Raw genomic sequence first — 18386 nt, 5'->3', positions numbered from 1 at the left:
ATTTCACGAATACATTGAATGAATGAATTGAATTGAATGAATTGAATTCATACACTAGTTTGCTTTCATAATTAATTATCATAACAATTAAATTAAAATATAATGTTAAATAGCCCCCATTTGGTCCGATTTTCCGATAACATTGATGAATTCATCAATGTTTAAACATAGACTCTAAAAATAAATTTCATTTATCGCCTGAGCTTTCAGGGTTGTGCGGCATAACGGTATCGACCAGGGCTGAAAGCGGCGCAGGCGCTGTTAAAAATAACGGAGAAATGTCAAGTGTCAAATTGTGGCGACGACACAGTGACGTAGTTAGCTTGCTCTCTCTTCTCCACCCCCCTTCCAGTGGAAGCTTTCAAAAGCATCCCGCAGGAGGAACAGGATGGCACTAATCAGCTGTGGGAGGCAAGACAGCGAAGCTTTTGTATGCGCAGCTTTTGCCGCTGAGCTTTTTCAGGATATACGGCTGTATATAACAGTACCGTTGTCTCTCTGCCTCTGCCGGCGTCGCTGCTGGCGAAAAGCACTTCCCATGGATTTCATGACATTTTATTCATTCTGCGCTAGATTTCCCGATAGTTCAAATCAGAGGTAAAGCCACCGAAACAAAAACCGAAAGAAAAAGAGTCCCCCGCTTCGAAAGCGAAAACGAAAACGAGTAAAGAAAAATCCAGGCATCAGCAGATTCGTAACGAGTATGGAAAATACGCTAAGCAAATAATAATAACCGTTAAACGTTGATTCTTCACGCTCCATCTCTCTCTCTCTCTCTATCTAAATATATCTGTCTCATATCTTGATTTCCTGTGCGTGGAATTGCATAAAGTGTACATCTTTGGTTGAAAAAAAAAGAAAGTGTCGAGTGAAACGGTATTTCTTTTGTGCTTTCGAGTTGAGATTAAAGTGCGAGAGAGTGAGACGTAAGTTGCATAAGTGGAAAAAATCGTATATATTTTTTTTTTGTAGTTTGCCAGTGAAACATAAAACAAAAACAAATGAAAATGAGGCCCTGAAATATAAAAATTTTTCCTCGTGGCCTCTGTATCCCTACATACAGATTTTGACATATATATATTTCCTTTAATATATATGTATTAAAACGCGAGTGTGAGACTGTGTGTGTGTGTGTGTGAAAGTGTGTGCGTGCGTGGGTGCTTTCTCGCTTGCACTTTGACGCCATCTCGCTTCCGCTTCCCTGAAAAGTGCGTCTCTCAAAATCATCGATTTTTCCCTTAAAAAAAAAAAAATAAAGCAACAACACAAATAACATTCGCTCAGTGGCAGAGGGGGTATAGAAGAAGAAGGAGAAGCAGGAGAAGAGGTATAGGGAGAGTAGAAAGCAGAGAGTAGAAAGAGGTGAAAGAAGAAGCAAAGGTACTACTGCCCCCCATTTTTGAGAGGAACTTTGGTTCGCATTCGTCCTTCTTGTGCTCATTTGCTCTCATTTGTACTCTTGGCTCTCTGTCAAGCTCGTTCTCACTAGTTTTTTTTTTTTTGTATTTCCCCCTCTCTTTCTTGCTCAAGTCCAAGATGGAATCATCTGTCAAGCACATTTACCGTTGCTTTTGCCAAGTTCGCCTTCAAGAAATTGCTTCCAAAGCGGAAATCGAAACCCTCGAAGAAGAAAAAAGAACCCCAACCCATCTCTTTTCTTCTCGAAATCAATCGAAGACACTTTCATTATCAAGATCAAATAAATAATTAGTCTTTTTTTACAAATTATATTTGAAATTCATGGAAATTCAAAGAAAAAATGACTATTTTAATACATTTTATATTTTTTTCTGATGCTCAAATATATGTAAATATAATATTTATGCTTGATAACTATAAATTTATATAGATAATAATAATATTAATCATAAAATTACTTGTGGCATTGCTTTAATGTCTAATAAATGTTGATTTTCCTTAAATACTTTCATTTTCTAGTTTCAAGGTTGAAATTTTATTAAGAGAACTACAAAGATAATCACTAAAATGAACTTGTTTTTTTAACATATTTTTAATATAAATAAATAATAAATATAAAACCTCATTTCAAGTCTTTTAAAGTTGCATAAATATTCTTTAATCTTTTAAGATGCTTCAAAGTATCTCTTAGACAAAAAAAAAAGGGCACATAAAAGTGTGTTGCCTACTTTTTTGGGCAGCGAAACTTTTCCCACTTTTCCGCCTAGCATGTGCGTGTGTGTGTGTGTGTGTGTGTGGATATTTAAGCTTTGACTGACTCAACTGTTTGTTGCTGTTGTTGTGGCATTTTCCCCATTTTCCTTGTGGCGTGGTGGAAAAGCTTTGCCTCGAATTTGCCAAAATTCATGTGTAGGTACACATAGAGAGAGGGAAAGAGAGAAACAGAGAACAGAAGAGAGAGAGAGAGAGAGAGAGAGCGGTTTTTCCTTAGCGGAATTTTCACAAAGTTTTGAAGATTTTCCATTAGATTTAAGCAAAATCTGCCGGAATAACAACCGAAAAGGCGGCGGTGAGTGGGCGGTAGCTAAGCCTTAGGTTTTCTTAGTTCTCTAGTCATTCATTATTCATTAATGATTCATTGATTACTCACTTATAACCTACCCGTAGCCACTCATCAGTTACCCAGTAACTTTTCTTATAACCTTATAACCATCGGTCACCATCAGTCACCTATTAGTCACCCTTTAATCACTCATTACCCACCCATTACCCTGTTACTTGATTTACTCGATGCCGGCTTACATAATCCCCCCTTGTCTGCTCCTCCACCCGCAGTTTCATTAAAAAAATATATATATAAAGATATAGAAATATATTTACTCGTAATCCTGCGTAGACTCCAAAACTCCAAATCCTGCCCACAAAAAAAAAAACTTACCAAAACAAAAAAAAAAAAAACTCACCAAGAAGTGACCATTGTGTCCAAAACAAAAATAACTATTTGCAGACCGATCTCGATGTCTCCGCAATTAGATAATGCTTAAGCTACCAAAGGGCCTAAAAAAGAAAAAGAAGAAGTCGAAAAAGGATCAGGAGCTCTTCACCGAGGAGGAGCTCGAGCAGTACAAGCGCGACCTCAAGGCGAAACAGGAGGCGGCGGCCAATAAATCGGACGCCGGCGAATCCGACGGTGCCGCATCAGAAGCTGAAACCAGTCACGATCATCACAACGAACAACATCATCATCAGCATCATCATCAGCAGCACTCACACCAAGTAGCCAGCAGTTCGGGATCAGGATTTGCTGGTCAAGAGGAGGATCCACATCATCATCATCCCACTCATTCTGGCGCCGCCGCCGCTGCTGCTGCTGCTGCCACCGGTGGCGACGAGGAATGGGCCAAATTCAAGGCACTAACCTCCGGCGTTGATAGCATCCTACACAAGACCCAGGACGAGCTCGATCGGATTAAGAAGGAGTCCTTCTACCAGCGTCTACCCTCTGCCGCCGAAAAGAAGAAACAGGAGGAGGAGGAGGCCGCCCGCCGTGACCAGGAGCGTCTCGAGCGTGAACGCCAGCGTCTGGCCGAGATCGAAGCGCAGCGTGACAAATTAGCCGAGGCAGTGGTCCAACTATCCGAATCCGAGGACGAGCATATTGACGACGAGGCGGATGATATCTTTGCCACCGATTATATCGAGGCCATTACCAGCGGTGAATTACAATTAGCCGTTGTACCCGATTCACCAGTATTTGCCCAGGACGACGGACCGGATCCCTTTGATACCGCCTATGCGGAAAAGGTCATCGTTGGTGCGGATCGTTCCAAGGGCAATAAGAAGCTCGTGAGTCTTGGGGCAGCCGTTGAGGTCCTTTCCGGACGCGTTGATCGTGAACACGCCGTCGCCTTAGCGAATCCCAAGCGGAAACTTCGCAAGGGTATCCAGAATCTTTTACTCAGCGAAAGTGTTGAGCTAGCCGATCCGGAGTCGGATCTCCTTGCCGGTGTTGAGCCGCAGCAGCACAATCTCCTAGACGATCTTGACGAGGAATTGCCAGAATCGTCGGCCCCGATTGATCTCAGTGTTTCGCTGCATTTGCATTTGATAAAGCCCAAGCCCAAGGAGGAGGAGGACGACGACGAAGGAGAGGAGGAGCACCAGGGGGAAGGTGGATTAGGACTTCATCCGGATCTATCCGAATTCGATGCCCTCAAGGACGAGGAGGACGACGAGTTTGCTGAATTAGCTGCCGAATCGTTGACCAAAAAGGAGGAAGTGACCATTGTAAGTCAAGTGCATTTGCCTGCCGCAGAGTTACCAAGCGAGGCAAGTTGGGCCGAATTTGAGGCAGAACCGGAACCGGAAACAGGTGAGGCCTAGAGCAGGAAGTAACCCCACTTTCTTACTTTTTATTTTAGAAACCTTAATCTTAATCCTTTATCCTTTTCCTCACTTTAGGTAAACCCAAGCGTCCACCGCCACCAGTACGTCCCGCCACAGGACCTCATATTGTACCCGGTGCCATTTACGTTTCCGACGACGACGAGGATCTAAATCCCGACGACGATCCCTTCAATACCAACTACGCCGAGCAGGTGATCAAGAAGACCACTGTCCTTGAGGAGGACGACGACTTTGATCCGCGTGCCGAAGAGTCAGCTGGAGGTCTAGCTGCTCCCTCGCGGGATCTCTTGGCCGGCAGTGCTACAGATCTTAGTCAAGTGGTGCCCGCCCCATTGGCTCCAACACTAAGTGTTGATCAGGAACCGGAGGATTTTGATCCCTTTGACACCTCAGCGGTGTCGGCCTTGGTGCAGCCCAAGGCCACAGAGTTGCGTTTCCTAGAGCGAGAGCTACTCAACGAGGCAGGCGGAGGAGGAGGAGGAGGAGGAAGTACATTAAAACACTCCCTAAGTGATCCGGATTTTGATCCACGCGCAGGTCAGGACGAACCACAGGTACAGGTGACCAAGGAGCACTTGCCACAGCCCGAGGACGTTGGTGCCTTTGACGCCGCTCGTCGCAAATCCTCGCTGAGTTTAAACATTCAGGCAAAGAGTGTGGGTTTCCTGGTACCGGCACCAGATCTCCTTGGCGTTGGCAACGAACCGGGTGCCAATAAGAAACCACTGACGCCCTATTACGCTCCAGCGAGTAAACCCATTGAGGAGCGGGAACGTGAAACGGAGGAAGTAGATCCCTTTGACACCTCCTACGTGCCAGAGGCAAAGCTCAGTGACATTGAGCTAAAGCACATTGAAAAGGATTTGGAGCAGAGTCTACGGCATAGTCTTTCCGATCCGGATTTCAATCCACGAGCACCGCCCACACCAGTGCCCGCAGAGGTTCTACTTGCGGTTGAGGAGAATATCAACATCAAGGTCTTGACACCGGCACAGGAACGCAAGCAACTAACCAAACGCAGTGGTGGTGATTCCAACGACGAAGAGGATATTGATCCATTTGATACTTCAATAGCTGCCAATTTAAGGCCAGGAGAGACGGAACTAAAGCTGCTGGAGAACGAATTGTTGCCGGAGACGCAACGGCAGGCGGTGACCGACGTCCTAGACGTTCAGAGTGACGCCCAGGAGTTGGGTTTGGGTGACAAGGTGCTAACACCTTCGACGCAAACACGTCCCCAGTTGCCCGCCCAAGAGGATATCGATCCATTTGATACCTCCATAGCAGAGAATCTAGGGCCAGGAGAGACGGAGATCAAGTTGCTGGAAAGTGAACTAATAGAACGTTAGGAAGGTAGAACATCAATCATCATCATGGCCAATCCCTTTCTCATGGACGACGACCTGGATGGCGGCGATATGGCTGCCAATCCCTTTCTCATGCAATCCGAACCCGATGATTCCAGCACAGATAATCCCTTTGGTTCAGCTGCCGGAGCTTCTGCTGCTGGCGCCTCGAATCCCTTTGCCTTTGGTGGCGATGATCTTGACCAGGAGGCAGAACCCGAAGCCGCGGAAGCGGAGGCAGCACCACTCAATGACCTCGATCCGGCAATGAGTTTCTTTGGCACCACCATCGAGGCAGAAGATGATGCTCTTAGCCTGAAATCCGCAGCCGGAGAGGAAGATCCTACCCAAAACCAAGCTCATTCACACCCGCCACCGCCGCCGCGTCCACAGGCGCCGCCCCAGAGTACCCAGGATCTAATTAGCACGGTTTCCAGTCAACTGGAGGAGACCAGCTCAGAGCTGCTGGGACGAATACCAGCCACACGTTCACCCAGTCCCGTCTCCATGCGGGATTTACATTCGCCCAGCCCCACACCGGACTCTGGCCTGGCAGATCTACTCGATGTCTCCATGGATAGTGGCTCCAGTGCCCAGGGTGGCGGTGTTGTTGAAACCGATCTAATGGGTGGCAATGCCAATGGCATTGTGACACCCCTGGACAACCCATTTGCGGTGCCAACGGCTTTGCCCAATATTCAGGCAGCAACACCAATGCCAGCATCGCCAGTGAAGCAACCACCACGTCCGCCACCGCCACGGCCAGCACCGCCACGTCCCTCGCCACCGGGACAACAGGCGGCACCACAACGACCACCGCCACCACATCCAGTGGCGCCAGCACCCGCTCCTGCTCCCGCTGCCGAAGCAGATGATCTGCTGGACATGTTTGGCACCACGAGCAGCAAGCCGGCCAAGCCACCGCCACCCAAAACAAAGGAGGATATACTCAGTCTCTTTGAGCAGCCAGCGGCACCGCCGGCCCCAAAGCCGGATCTACTGCATGATGATCTGCCCGAGGTTAAAATGTCGCCGGAAAAGGAACCATCACAATCGGCGGCCACAGATGAAGCAATCGATGAGGAGAATCCCGATGGCACTGGTTCCAGGGATGAACCCATCTTCACTTCGCTGCTAACACGACCGGATGAGAGCACCCACGACATCACCTCACAACCGCAGGCGGCCACCGGATTGGAGAGACAAGGAAATCACATGACAGCGCCACCGGAAACGGCCAGCAGACAGCGAGCACCAACGCCGGATATAGAGATAACCACGGTGGAGGATCTTCCACGATCGGATGATGAGGATGAGCCGGAGGTTAAGGCAGAACCAGTGTCAGAGCCAGAACAAGAACCAGAGACAGAGCCCGAGCCGGAGATTATAGCTGAACCGGAAGTGGCTGCTTTCGAACCGGAAGCGGAAGTGGTATCGGAAATCCAACCGGAACCCGAGCAAATGGACACAGGACTGGATTTCCCCATGGCCAGCGGTCAACTATCCGCCAATCCCTTTGCCAGTCCCGAGGAGGAAGAGGAGCCCGCATTCGCACCAGTCCCTGCGGTTGTGGGTAATATATTTTCGGTGGATCCGGAACCGGAAATGGAGCCGGTGGCCGATGTGGAGCCACCGCCAGTGGCGGCCTCGTATGCGAGCAACATTTTTGCCGTGGAACCGCAGCCTGCCGATGAGTTCGATGCCTTCTCGGCCAAGTTTGATTCGGTGAAGAAGGACAATATCAGTATCCTGGACGGATTTGGCGGATCGGGAGCCATAACGCCCACGGGCGGAGATGGTGAGTTACAGCACATTTATATTTATTATTATTGCGATTTTGTGGGGAAATTGTAGGATTTTATAAATATGTTTTTAGTTCAAAAGGAATTTATTCCTTTATTTATTATTTTATTTATTTATTATTAATATCATATCGAAAATATTTCGATATATTCAAATATGTCGATATTTTAAATACTATTGAATATCGCATTTCATATTCAATTAAAAATTTAGAAAATTTATACAAAACTTGATATAAAAATAAGCAATATATATAATTTATCTATATCCCTTTTAAGAATATATTGCATCTTTATATTTCGCAGAATGTATGTTTATTCTACACATATCGCAACGTTATTGAATTATATATCGATATTTAAATATTTTTCAATTTTTATACCCTTGCAAAAGTACTTTAATTATAGTTAGAAGTTGAAAAAAACATTGAAGAAGTCATTTCCGATCCCATAAAGCATATATATTCTTGATCAGCATAAAAAGCGGAATCTATCTAGCCATATACGGCAAAAACAAATTTTCAAACATTTAAAAAAAAAATTTAAGGGATTAGATGGAGTATGCTGTTTTATTAAACTAATAAAAACTAACATAGGACCGCTTTCCGAATTAAAATTAATGCATTTTTAGCTGAGTTATGATTATTTTAAGATTGAATTTTTCCATTAAATTGTCATATAAAAATATAAATAAATATTGATTAAAAAATGGTATTCTAATTTTAGTCAGAAGCTTAAAACTAAGTGAAGGAGTCATTTCCGACCCCATAAAGCATATATATTCTTGATCAGCATCAACAGCCGAGTCGATCTAGCCATCTCAGGCAGAAAAATAAATTTTTAAAATTTTTTCATAATTTTATTACGGATTTCATCGTTAAAATTGTCAAAAAATTTTACAAAAATTTTGAATTTATTTTAATTTTCAATAGAGTAGGCAGATTTATTAACCTTATAAAAACTAACATAAAACAGTTTTCTGAATTTAAATTAATGCTTTTTTGCCTGAGTTATGAGTTTTTTTAACTTTGATTTGTCATTAAAAATGTCATATAAATATATCGATGGAAATATTTATCGATTTCCGATTTGAACTTATAATTAAATCGAAAATTGTAAAAGTATTTTAGCTACAGCTTCTTGAAGTTAGCTTCCCCTCTTGTTATTTGTATCTTTATCAATTCATTAAATTTATAAATTTCCTAATTAAATATGTGTATTTACATAAATTCCAGCTTGGGGCGACAGTGCCTTTGGCTCGGCTCCCATCTCGGCCAGCGCCTTTGGTGATGCTGGCACCTCGGCGGACGATGGCTTCGGGAACGAGGACGATGACTTCTATGCCATGCAGGCGCCTGCCCGTGCCGATTCTGTGGAATCGGTGGACAAGGAATTCAGTGTGGTCATACGGCCCAAGGCCGAGGGTGCCGGTGGTGCGGCACCTCAACTGGCACCGCCACCAGTGCCACCGGCAAGGACTACAATCACTGGCACATCCTCCACATCGCCACCGGGCTCGGCAACGGTGAATCCCTTCGAGGATGTCAGCGGCTTCCCAGCACCAGGTGGTCCCCCTGCAGGTGAGGGTTCGGTGACGAGCATCAAACGCACCGACTCTCAGGATACACCACAGACGCCGCTCTACGATGAGGATGTATCCCAGCCGCTGGAGGAATTCCCTCGCCTGCATTACATCGGTCCCGGCTGGGAGATGCAATTGCGTCAACCGAATAAGAAGAAAATCACCGGACAACGTTTCTGGAAGAAGATCTTTGTCCGTTTGGTGGTGCAAAATGATGTGCCGGTGGTGCAATTGCTCAATCAGGCCGGTGACAAGCAACCCTTCCAGGAGCTGCCCCTGCAACCCTCCTATTCCGTATCAGAGATTGGAGCCCAGCAATACGATCAATTTGGGAAAATCTTCACGATGAAGCTGCAATATATCTTCTACAAGGAACGACCTGGTGTGAGGCCCGGTCAGGTGACCAAAGCCGAAAGGATTACCAATAAGCTAACCAAATTCGCACAATATGCCATCGCTGGCGACTACGAGGGTGTCAAGGAGTTTGGCAGCGATCTCAAGAAGCTCGGTCTGCCCGTGGAGCATGCTCCACAATCGTCGCAACTCTTCAAGATCGGTTCCATGACCTATGAGGATATGAAACAATTCTCCGTATGCATCGAGGAGGCACTCTTCAAGTTGCCCGCCTTGCGGGAACGAGCCTTGACCTACAAAATGGAAGAGGTGCAGGTGACGGCAGTGGATGAGATAACCGTGGAGCAGGATAGTGAGGGAAAGATCTTGAAACAAATAGCTCGAGTGCGTCTATTCTTTTTGGCCTTCCTCACCGGCATGCCGACCATAGAGCTGGGCGTGAATGATATGTGGCGACAGGGTAAGGAAGTAGTGGGTCGTCATGATATTATACCGGTGGCCACCGAGGAATGGATACGACTGGAGGCAGTGGAATTTCACAGTGTTGTCAATCAGCAGGAATATGAACGAACGCGCACTATTAAGTAAGTGTATCTGGATCACTCTTTATAAATCTTTATATATCTAATATATATATTACTTTTCTTCAGATTCCAACCGCCTGATGCCAACTATATAGAACTGTTGCGCTTCCGCGTTCGTCCGCCCAAGAATCGTGAGCTTCCGCTCCAACTGAAGGCCACCTGGTGTGTAACTGGCAATAAAGTTGAGCTACGTGCCGATATCCTTGTGCCTGGTTTCACCTCCCGGAAGCTGGGACAAATACCCTGCGAAGATGTCTCTGTGCGCTTTCCCATACCCGAATGTTGGATCTATCTGTTTCGTGTGGAGAAGCATTTCAGGTGAGTAAGCTGTAGGAGAAATCTTATATCCTTTATAATTACTAATCCCTCTCTCTCTCTCTCTTTGGGGGTTAATCCTGGAGCAGATATGGTTCAGTTAAGTCAGCACATCGGCGTACAGGGAAAATCAAGGGCATCGAACGTATCCTTGGAGCCGTGGACACGCTGCAAGAGTCACTGATCGAGGTGACCTCCGGTCAGGCCAAGTATGAGCATCATCATCGAGCCATTGTCTGGCGATGTCCACGTTTGCCCAAAGAGGGTCAGGGTGAGTGAGGGGAACGGGTTGAGGAAGTGATCTTAAATTTGATTGTATCCTATCATTATATAATCTAACTCTCTCCCGTCCTCCGACAGGTGCTTATACCACCCATCAGCTGGTCTGCCGAATGGCTCTTACCTCGTACGATCAAATACCCAGCGAATTGGCGCCATACGCATTCGTGGAGTTCACTATGCCCGCCACGCAGGTCTCGCATACCACCGTGCGCTCCGTGAGTGTCCAGGATTCGGATGCCGATGAGCCGCCAGAGAAATATGTCCGATATTTGGCACGGCACGAGTACAAGTGAGTATATCTCTGAAGCTCAGGAAAAAATTTTAAGGTTTTCTCAAGCCCAAAGTCAGAGTTAAAAGCAAATAAGTTAAAGAAGTTTAGTCGAATGTTAAAATTTGTATAGTTTTAATCTATTGTATTTATTTATATGATATTGTATGATATCATATATAATTTAATACCTACTGAAAGCTCTTAAAATAAGAACTTTTTCCGAAATCGAAGCCCTTGTTATAGGCTTATTTCCACTTTAACCTCTAGTTACATTTTCTTGTTAAATTAAATTACTCAAGTAAACATTGCTGTATCTTTTAAAATAAAAGCTGTTTTGAAGTTATATAGTTTAGTGTCTGGAAATTATTATTAAATTATATTTTTAAACCTTACATTAAATCTTAAATGTTTAATTGTGACAAGTTTAAAGGTATTTTAAGGGAGATAAACTTCCATTTAAAACTTTTAAAAATTAAGTAAAAGTAAGAGAAACCTGTTTATATTTTTGAGTTTTATAAATAACAAATTTCTGTACTAATAAAAAGTATCTTGCAGATTAACTGGAACTCTACTTCTAGATAAAAATCTTTCTAAAATATTTAATGTTTACATTACCTTATATTTTTAATCTTCAAAATAATAGGTTTTAGTTCAGTTTAAACTAACTTCCAGTTTGTAATATAATAATTTATGCGATTACTTTAACAAACAGATGCACTTTTAACATAAGGTTTAACCATAACTCTAAATTTACCACTTAATCAGTGAACATATGTTAACCTCTTGCTTTAAGCTTTCAGAAAGCAATTAAAAAGAGTTTTAATTAACATTTACTTAGCCAGAACATTGGTGAAAATGCTGAGAAAACCCCTAAAAATAATTCAAACATTTATTAATTTAAATTAAATAATTTTTACCTTTATTTTCTTAAAGGGTTGGCATCGAGACCACGCACGGCGAGTCCACGAACGCGTACCTGGCGGCAACGCGTCCCATTCGCGAGGAGACGACGACCAGTTCGGCCCAAAAGCCGACTGCCTCTCCAGTTCCGCCCAGCGATTCGGATACGGATTCCAACTAAGCCAAAAGAAAGAAAATATAACCGGAAACCGGAAACTGGAAAATCAAATCCCCAAAGAAAAAAAAGGCGAAAACCGAATGGCAGGGCAACCCTAAGCGGCTTTCTGTAGATATTCCTCGTGCATGGTTTACCCAAAAAAGCAAAAAACAAAAATCGTTCTTGTTATATACATATTATATATACGCATAGATATATCTGGCCCCCCTTAATATTTACCTACCTACCTATATATATATATATATATTAATTTATATATATATTTTCATGTGCGTCTGCCGATATTTTCCCTCTAGCTTGTGCAGCGTGTTCATCGCTTCAAAGTTAGGTAAAGATTAGTTGACAATAATGTTAAGAGCAGCGGCTGAAGATACGAATGATGAACGATGAACGATAAACGATACTGATAACTGATAATCGATCGATGAAGAGGCTAAATGATGATGAACACTGTGTAAAAAGCCAAAAAGGAGGTGGAGAGCTGATGGGCGGCACACAAAACGTCAACTGGAGGAACTGGATATGTTAGCTAGAACATCATACATATTTATATATATACATATATATATCCACTGATCTGAACCCCTAATCACAACAACACCTAAACTAGCCTAAATTTAAACTGAACTAAACTGCGTTACTTGTAGCCATACGATCACGTTAATGTTAATCAATATCAGACCAGAAATCGTACGTAAAGTCAACCCATACATATGCATAGGGATAATGGTTATAATCACACACTAAAACCAACACTAAACGATATATATATATACATATATACTCTATATACGCCGATGTAATCTGATCTGAGGTAGGGATTAAGCCACAAGTGACAAGCAATTTCGCCATACATACCCATACATCGTTCTTAACTACGTTTAAGTGAGCGGAAGCAGAAGAGTGTTGGTAAATGCCCCCTTTAACGCCTACTCCCCCTCCTCCTACACTCGGAAAAAAAAACAAACGAAAGCTCAACACTGGAGGGCACACGCACACACACACAAACACACATCTAGCCTGGGACATGGATGGAAACGAGCTGCCCAACTTCACATAGGGTTAACCAACACTGGACGTAACAGGATAAGGTGCCCAGCTTCACATGGGTCTCACCAACACTGACAACGCAAGCTGCCAGCTTTAACCAACACTGGAGGACAGGCACCTAAATAGCAAAAATTGCGAATTGCGAACTGCGACTATCCATAGCCACATCAGATATACACTTTAAGCTTTACGTATACCATTGATTTAACAATAAATTTAAAGCTGAAACTTCAGAAAACTCCAGCGTGGGAAGAAATGGAAAAAGCGGAAACGGAAATGGAAAAGCATATTCAAATGTTATTGTTGTGAATCAAATTTAAATTATATTCAAATTAAAAACTTTAAAAGAAAGCGATAAAAGAAAAAAAAAAAGTAAAATCATATAGGCAAATCATCTTTGTTGAAGCAAAAGTAATTAAAAGAAAAAACTAAATACATTAAATGGGAGATGTAATAAACGAAAGCTAAACTAAAACAAAGATATTCATAAACTATATGCCACACGTATTTGATTGATTGATTGATTGAGTTAACTAGCAAGATTGCATATAAATAGATTTGTTAATTGAGTGTTAAACATGAATATATATATATATATATATATATGTATATTCCACTCTCAGCCTCTGTTCGATAACCAAAAAATTCTATCGATAAACGTTAATCCAAAGCCCCCAAGTCCAACCATTGCCATTCCACACACACTGAAAGGAAAAAACAACTACTCACGAATTGAATTATAATAGAGAATATGTATATTGTATCCCTAAGAAGTCCCCAGAGCCCTCATTCATGTATTGTATGTTACATTATTTACCTACGTTTAATTCTACATATATTATATATATCGTCTATAACATATGTATTCTATGTACAATAAAAAAAAAGAAAATGAAAAATGAAAAAAGCCGAAACAAACACTCACATGTTATATATATATATATACAAATATATATATATATTAATTAATTATACAAAATTGATAGCCACCGCTGCAATATATATATCCCTGATCCGTGCCGGAGAAAGGGGTTTTAATTGCAGCCGGAATTTGGTTGTTAAGCTAAATGGTATATTAACCGATCAACTAAATACAATATATTGAATTATTATGAACCGAAAACCAAAAACAAACCCCCAAAAAAAAAAACAACAAACAAACAAAAGCATTATGATGGAACATTACCTAGTCAAAAAATGAGAAAATAAATATTGAAACAACAAATATTAAGCAATGCAATTGGTGTTTATTTTCATTAAAGTTTTTTAGAGTTAATGGTGGGGAAAAGGTAAGAGAAAGAAATATATATATATATATAAATATATATATATATATAAATATATAAAAATATACATATAAAAATATATATAAAAATATATAAAAAATATTTATAAATATTACAAAACAAATAGATATAAATATAAAAAAATAAATATTAAATAATAACATTTATTAATCTAAGAATTTAAAGAAAACAAAGTAAAACGATTTTAATATTTCAATTAATAAAATAAAGCTTATAAAGCTTTTTCTCCAAGTGTCACAGGACTTTAGAAAATACCAAAAATTATTATAACCTAGATCGACTCGGCTGCCGTTGCTGATCATGAATATATATACTTTATAGGGTAGGAAATTCAACCTTAACTAAGTAGCAAACTTCTAAAAATTAATTATAATAAAATTATAATACCCAAGTACCCAAGGGTGCAATAAAATAATTTGATATTCGTTTTAAACCAAGTTAGTTTCTTTGAAGTTATTGATTATTTTCTTATTTTGATTTTACACAATTAGAAGAGAAAGATTAAAAGCTAGCGAACTACCCATCAAATTTTGCAGGTGGTCAGTCTCTTTCGTCCAGCCTCTCTTCTTAATCCCCTCTCACCCACCATTCTCGCGAATTCACCTCTCCCACTTGCAGTGTTCAAGCCTCTAGCTTCCCAGCCTCTGCCCAGCCTATGCACAGCCTCTGCACAGCCTATGCACAGCTTCTGCCCAGCCTATGCACAGCCTCTGCCGAGCCTCTCCCCGCCCAACCTCACCAGCCCATCCTCTCCACATCCAGCTTCTCCCTGTCCAGTCTCTCCCTGCCCAATCTCTCCCTCCACAACCTCTCCCCGCCCAACCTCTCTCTACCAAACCTCTCTCTCCACAGCCTCTCTCACCCACCATTATCGCTAAGCCACCTCTCTTGCTTGCCGTGGTAGATCACTTCCACCAGCCGGACAAAGCGGACGAAAAAATAGACGCTGCACAGAAAAAACAATTAAAACAATGAAAAGCCTAAAATTTACGGCTGGAAAACACTGGCAGGTGGCAAAGGTGATAGTGAAGTATAGTGTAAAGTGTTTTTGAAGTGGGGGCATGCCCCCAAGTGCAAATCCAGCGACGGCATCTCATTTCATTTCACATAACCCCAAAATCAGTGCGCTTTTTTGTTGTTTTTTTCATGGTGAAAACGTCGCGGCGCAAGGAGATCGGTTAAAAGTGTGAAAAGCGGCAAATTTACGGCGGAAAAACATTGGCAGGTGGCAAAGGTGATAGTGAAGTATAGTGAAAAGTGTTTGTGAAGTGGGGGCAGAGCGTGGATCTGCCCCAAAAGGAAAGCGGCCGCAGGTGTCTTATTTTCAGTGCGCTTTTTTGTTGTTTTTTTTTTGTGGTGTGTTAATGAAATGGTAAAAATGTGAAATGGTGGTTATGTGAAATGGTGAGAGTGTGTAAAGTGTGTGTGCCAGAACATTAAAACTGTTGACTGTAACTCTTTCATTTGTTGTGCGTGTGTTTCATGCGCTAATTCGACGTTGAGATTTGCCGAAAATAATAACCGATGCAAGGGAACGGGTGAGTCATAGCTATTTTCTTCTTTCTTTTATCTTCCTCATTCTTTTGCGATGCGGGCGCATTTCGCTTCGCCTTTTTCGTTAGTTAGAAAGTGCCGTTACATGCACTGCTTGTTCTCACCCTTAAAAGCGGAACCTAAGAGCGGGAGAGTCGCTCAAAGAGTTCGATCCTCTCTTGTGAAGGTTAATTTTGGCAGTTGAAAAGCTGCTGCCTTTGTTTATCTCTTTTTGTGGGTGAAAAAGGAAAGAATGAAATGCGCGCGCAATTTAATGGAATTTTACTTGTTTAATTGGCTACTTTAAGACTTTTTCAACTATATTTTACTATTAGTAGTAAGGGGAGGATATTAAAATTTAAGTTTTTATTATTATATTATATTATTTTATGCGATTTAAAATCTTTTTAAAATTGAATTATTATATTATAAGTATGCATGTTTTTTTTTTATATCTTCTCCTAAATCTTATTTAAACATTCTTAATCATACAATTTGCAAACTGCAAGAGTTCTGACTACAAATATATTCCCTCATTTATTTATCCAAAGCAAACCATTTAAAACTTTATGTTTTCTTAGACAAAAACTTTAATATTGAAACTAAAATAAAACAAAAATGGAAATTATCTTCGGTAAGTCGAAATTTATATACCCTTGCAGCCTTTGCTACGGAATTATAGGATCGAATTGGAAACTGATCATATAATATATTCGCACTTTTGGATCAATATTTATCGATATTTCTATATGCCATTTTTTTTACTTACCCAATTTTAAAAAATTCATAACTAAGCCAAAAAAGCATTAATTTTAAATCGGAAAGCGCTCCTGTGTTAGTTTTTATTAGGTTATCAAATCTGCATACTCAATAATAAAAAAATTTAAATTTTCATAAATTTTTTCTTCAAATTTAACGATGTTATCCCTTAAAAATTTTTGATAAAAATTAAAAATTTTAATTTTCTGTTTGAGATGGCTAGATCGACTCGGCTGTTCATGCTGATCAAGAATATATATGACTTATAGGGTCGGAAATGACTCCTTCACTTAGTTTTACGCTTCTGGCTAAAATCAGAATACCATTCTTTGAGTCGATATTTATTTATAATATTAAATGACAATTTAATGGAAAAATTTAATTATAAAATATTCATAACTCAGCTAAAAATGCATTAATTTTAATTCGGAAAGCGGTCCTATGTTAGTTTTTCTTAGGTTTATAAATCTGCATACTCAAATTGAATTTTAAAAGAATTTAAATTTTTTATAAATTTTATCTGCATTTTTAACGATAAAACCCCTTAAAAAATTTTGATAAAAATTAAAAATTTTAATTTTCTGTTTGAGATGTCTAGATCGAATCGGCTGCTGATGCTGATTAAGAATATATATGATTTATGGGGTCGGAAATGATTTCTTCACATAGTTTTAGGCTTCTAACTAAAATTAGAATACCCCGTAAGGGTATAAAAAAACCAACAAAAAGGCAGATATAATTCACAAATCTTGAGCTTGCAGCATCCATGACCCAAAATGGAGGACTTGCCCTTGGCTTCATTTATCATCAACAGTTGTGGGCATGTCTTTTGTGCAACATTTTATTATTATTTCTTCATAATTTGATACATCATGCCCAGAGACCTTCGTCTGGCAGTGGATGCTACTGCAGCATCAGATTTTTGGCTGCATGTTGGGGCCATTTATCATGGGGGATGCTCAGATTCCGGATGCTGCTGCAATCAGTGCATACACACACACATACAACACACACATGTGACTCTGGCGGAGATTTGGCCATGAAGTCCTCATAAAATATTATGTTCAACTTTTGCGGCCAGTCCTCGAAATCCCGTGACGTGACTGGTTTTCTTTTTTTTTCTCTCTTTTTTGAAGTCAAATAAATCTGCCATTTCCGGGCTACACATGTAGCTCTCTTTCTCTATATACATAAATATGTATATATATGGAATATATATATATATATATATGAGGGAAATTTACCATTTAATTTTGGGCATACTTTCTCCGATTTTGCGGCACCTGGCTGGACCTAATGAGTTTACTTCCGACTCGCTGGATTCCAACTCGGACACGTGATGAAAATACGCTGTCAGCAAATTGATAGTTGCAAAAGGCACTGAAAGAAAAATCTAATAATTTGGGATATCAAGAACATTAGAAGCTGCATAAGTTAGGATTTTAAAAAATGTCTAGAATTCAAAATATTTCTGAGTTAAGGAAAGGCTTAGGAGAGCTTTAAGGTATGTCCCTTTGGAATACAAAAACTTAAACTGCTCTAAAAATATGAAAAAATACATAAAAAATAAACGGGAAGGAAAACTGTATTGATTTGGGGTATTAAAAATACTACTACTACAAGTTGTTTAATTTATGATTTATGTAATTATAGATTTTAATATACATTTTTAAAGATTTTTCTGATTAAAAGAAAGTCTTACAAGAGCTTAAGGCATGTCCTTTTGGAATACAAAATATTCCCTAAAACTGACCTAAAAAATATAAAAAAAAAAATACATACAAAATAAACAAGAAA

At 40.7% G+C, this 18386-nt stretch overlaps 2 protein-coding genes across 11 annotated transcripts; both read left to right on the top strand.

Annotated features, from left to right (window-relative positions):
- Window positions 1–283: 283 nt before the first annotated feature.
- Window positions 284–7034, top strand: stnA (stoned A). 10 transcript variants are annotated; one of them, XM_086835389.1, is made up of 4 exons: window positions 477–597; window positions 2447–2488; window positions 2927–4291; window positions 4381–7034. In XM_086835389.1, the coding sequence occupies exons 3-4, from the start codon at window positions 2956–2958 to the stop codon at window positions 5673–5675; spliced, it is 2631 nt and encodes an 876-aa protein (XP_086691515.1). In that variant the 5' UTR covers window positions 477–597; window positions 2447–2488; window positions 2927–2955; the 3' UTR covers window positions 5676–7034. The 10 variants fall into 10 exon arrangements, with proteins under 10 accessions (XP_086691516.1, XP_086691515.1, XP_086691512.1 ...); XM_086835386.1 differs by having other exon boundaries at window positions 2435–2488; XM_086835387.1 differs by having other exon boundaries at window positions 481–701.
- stnB (stoned B) lies at window positions 4381–14230 on the top strand. Its single transcript, XM_020947973.2, has 6 exons — window positions 4381–7470; window positions 8710–9994; window positions 10061–10312; window positions 10399–10580; window positions 10670–10880; window positions 11796–14230. The coding sequence occupies exons 1-6, from the start codon at window positions 5700–5702 to the stop codon at window positions 11941–11943; spliced, it is 3849 nt and encodes a 1282-aa protein (XP_020803632.2). The 5' UTR covers window positions 4381–5699; the 3' UTR covers window positions 11944–14230.
- The last annotated feature ends 4156 nt before the right edge of the window (window positions 14231–18386 follow it).

Source organism: Drosophila serrata, unplaced genomic scaffold (assembly GCF_035046125.1).
Source record: "Drosophila serrata isolate PLE 108 unplaced genomic scaffold, ASM3504612v1 contig_276, whole genome shotgun sequence".
Classification (NCBI taxonomy): Eukaryota; Metazoa; Arthropoda; class Insecta; order Diptera; family Drosophilidae; genus Drosophila; species Drosophila serrata.
Note: the sequence above shows the minus strand (reverse complement) of the source record. Positions and strands in the feature narration are given on the sequence as shown.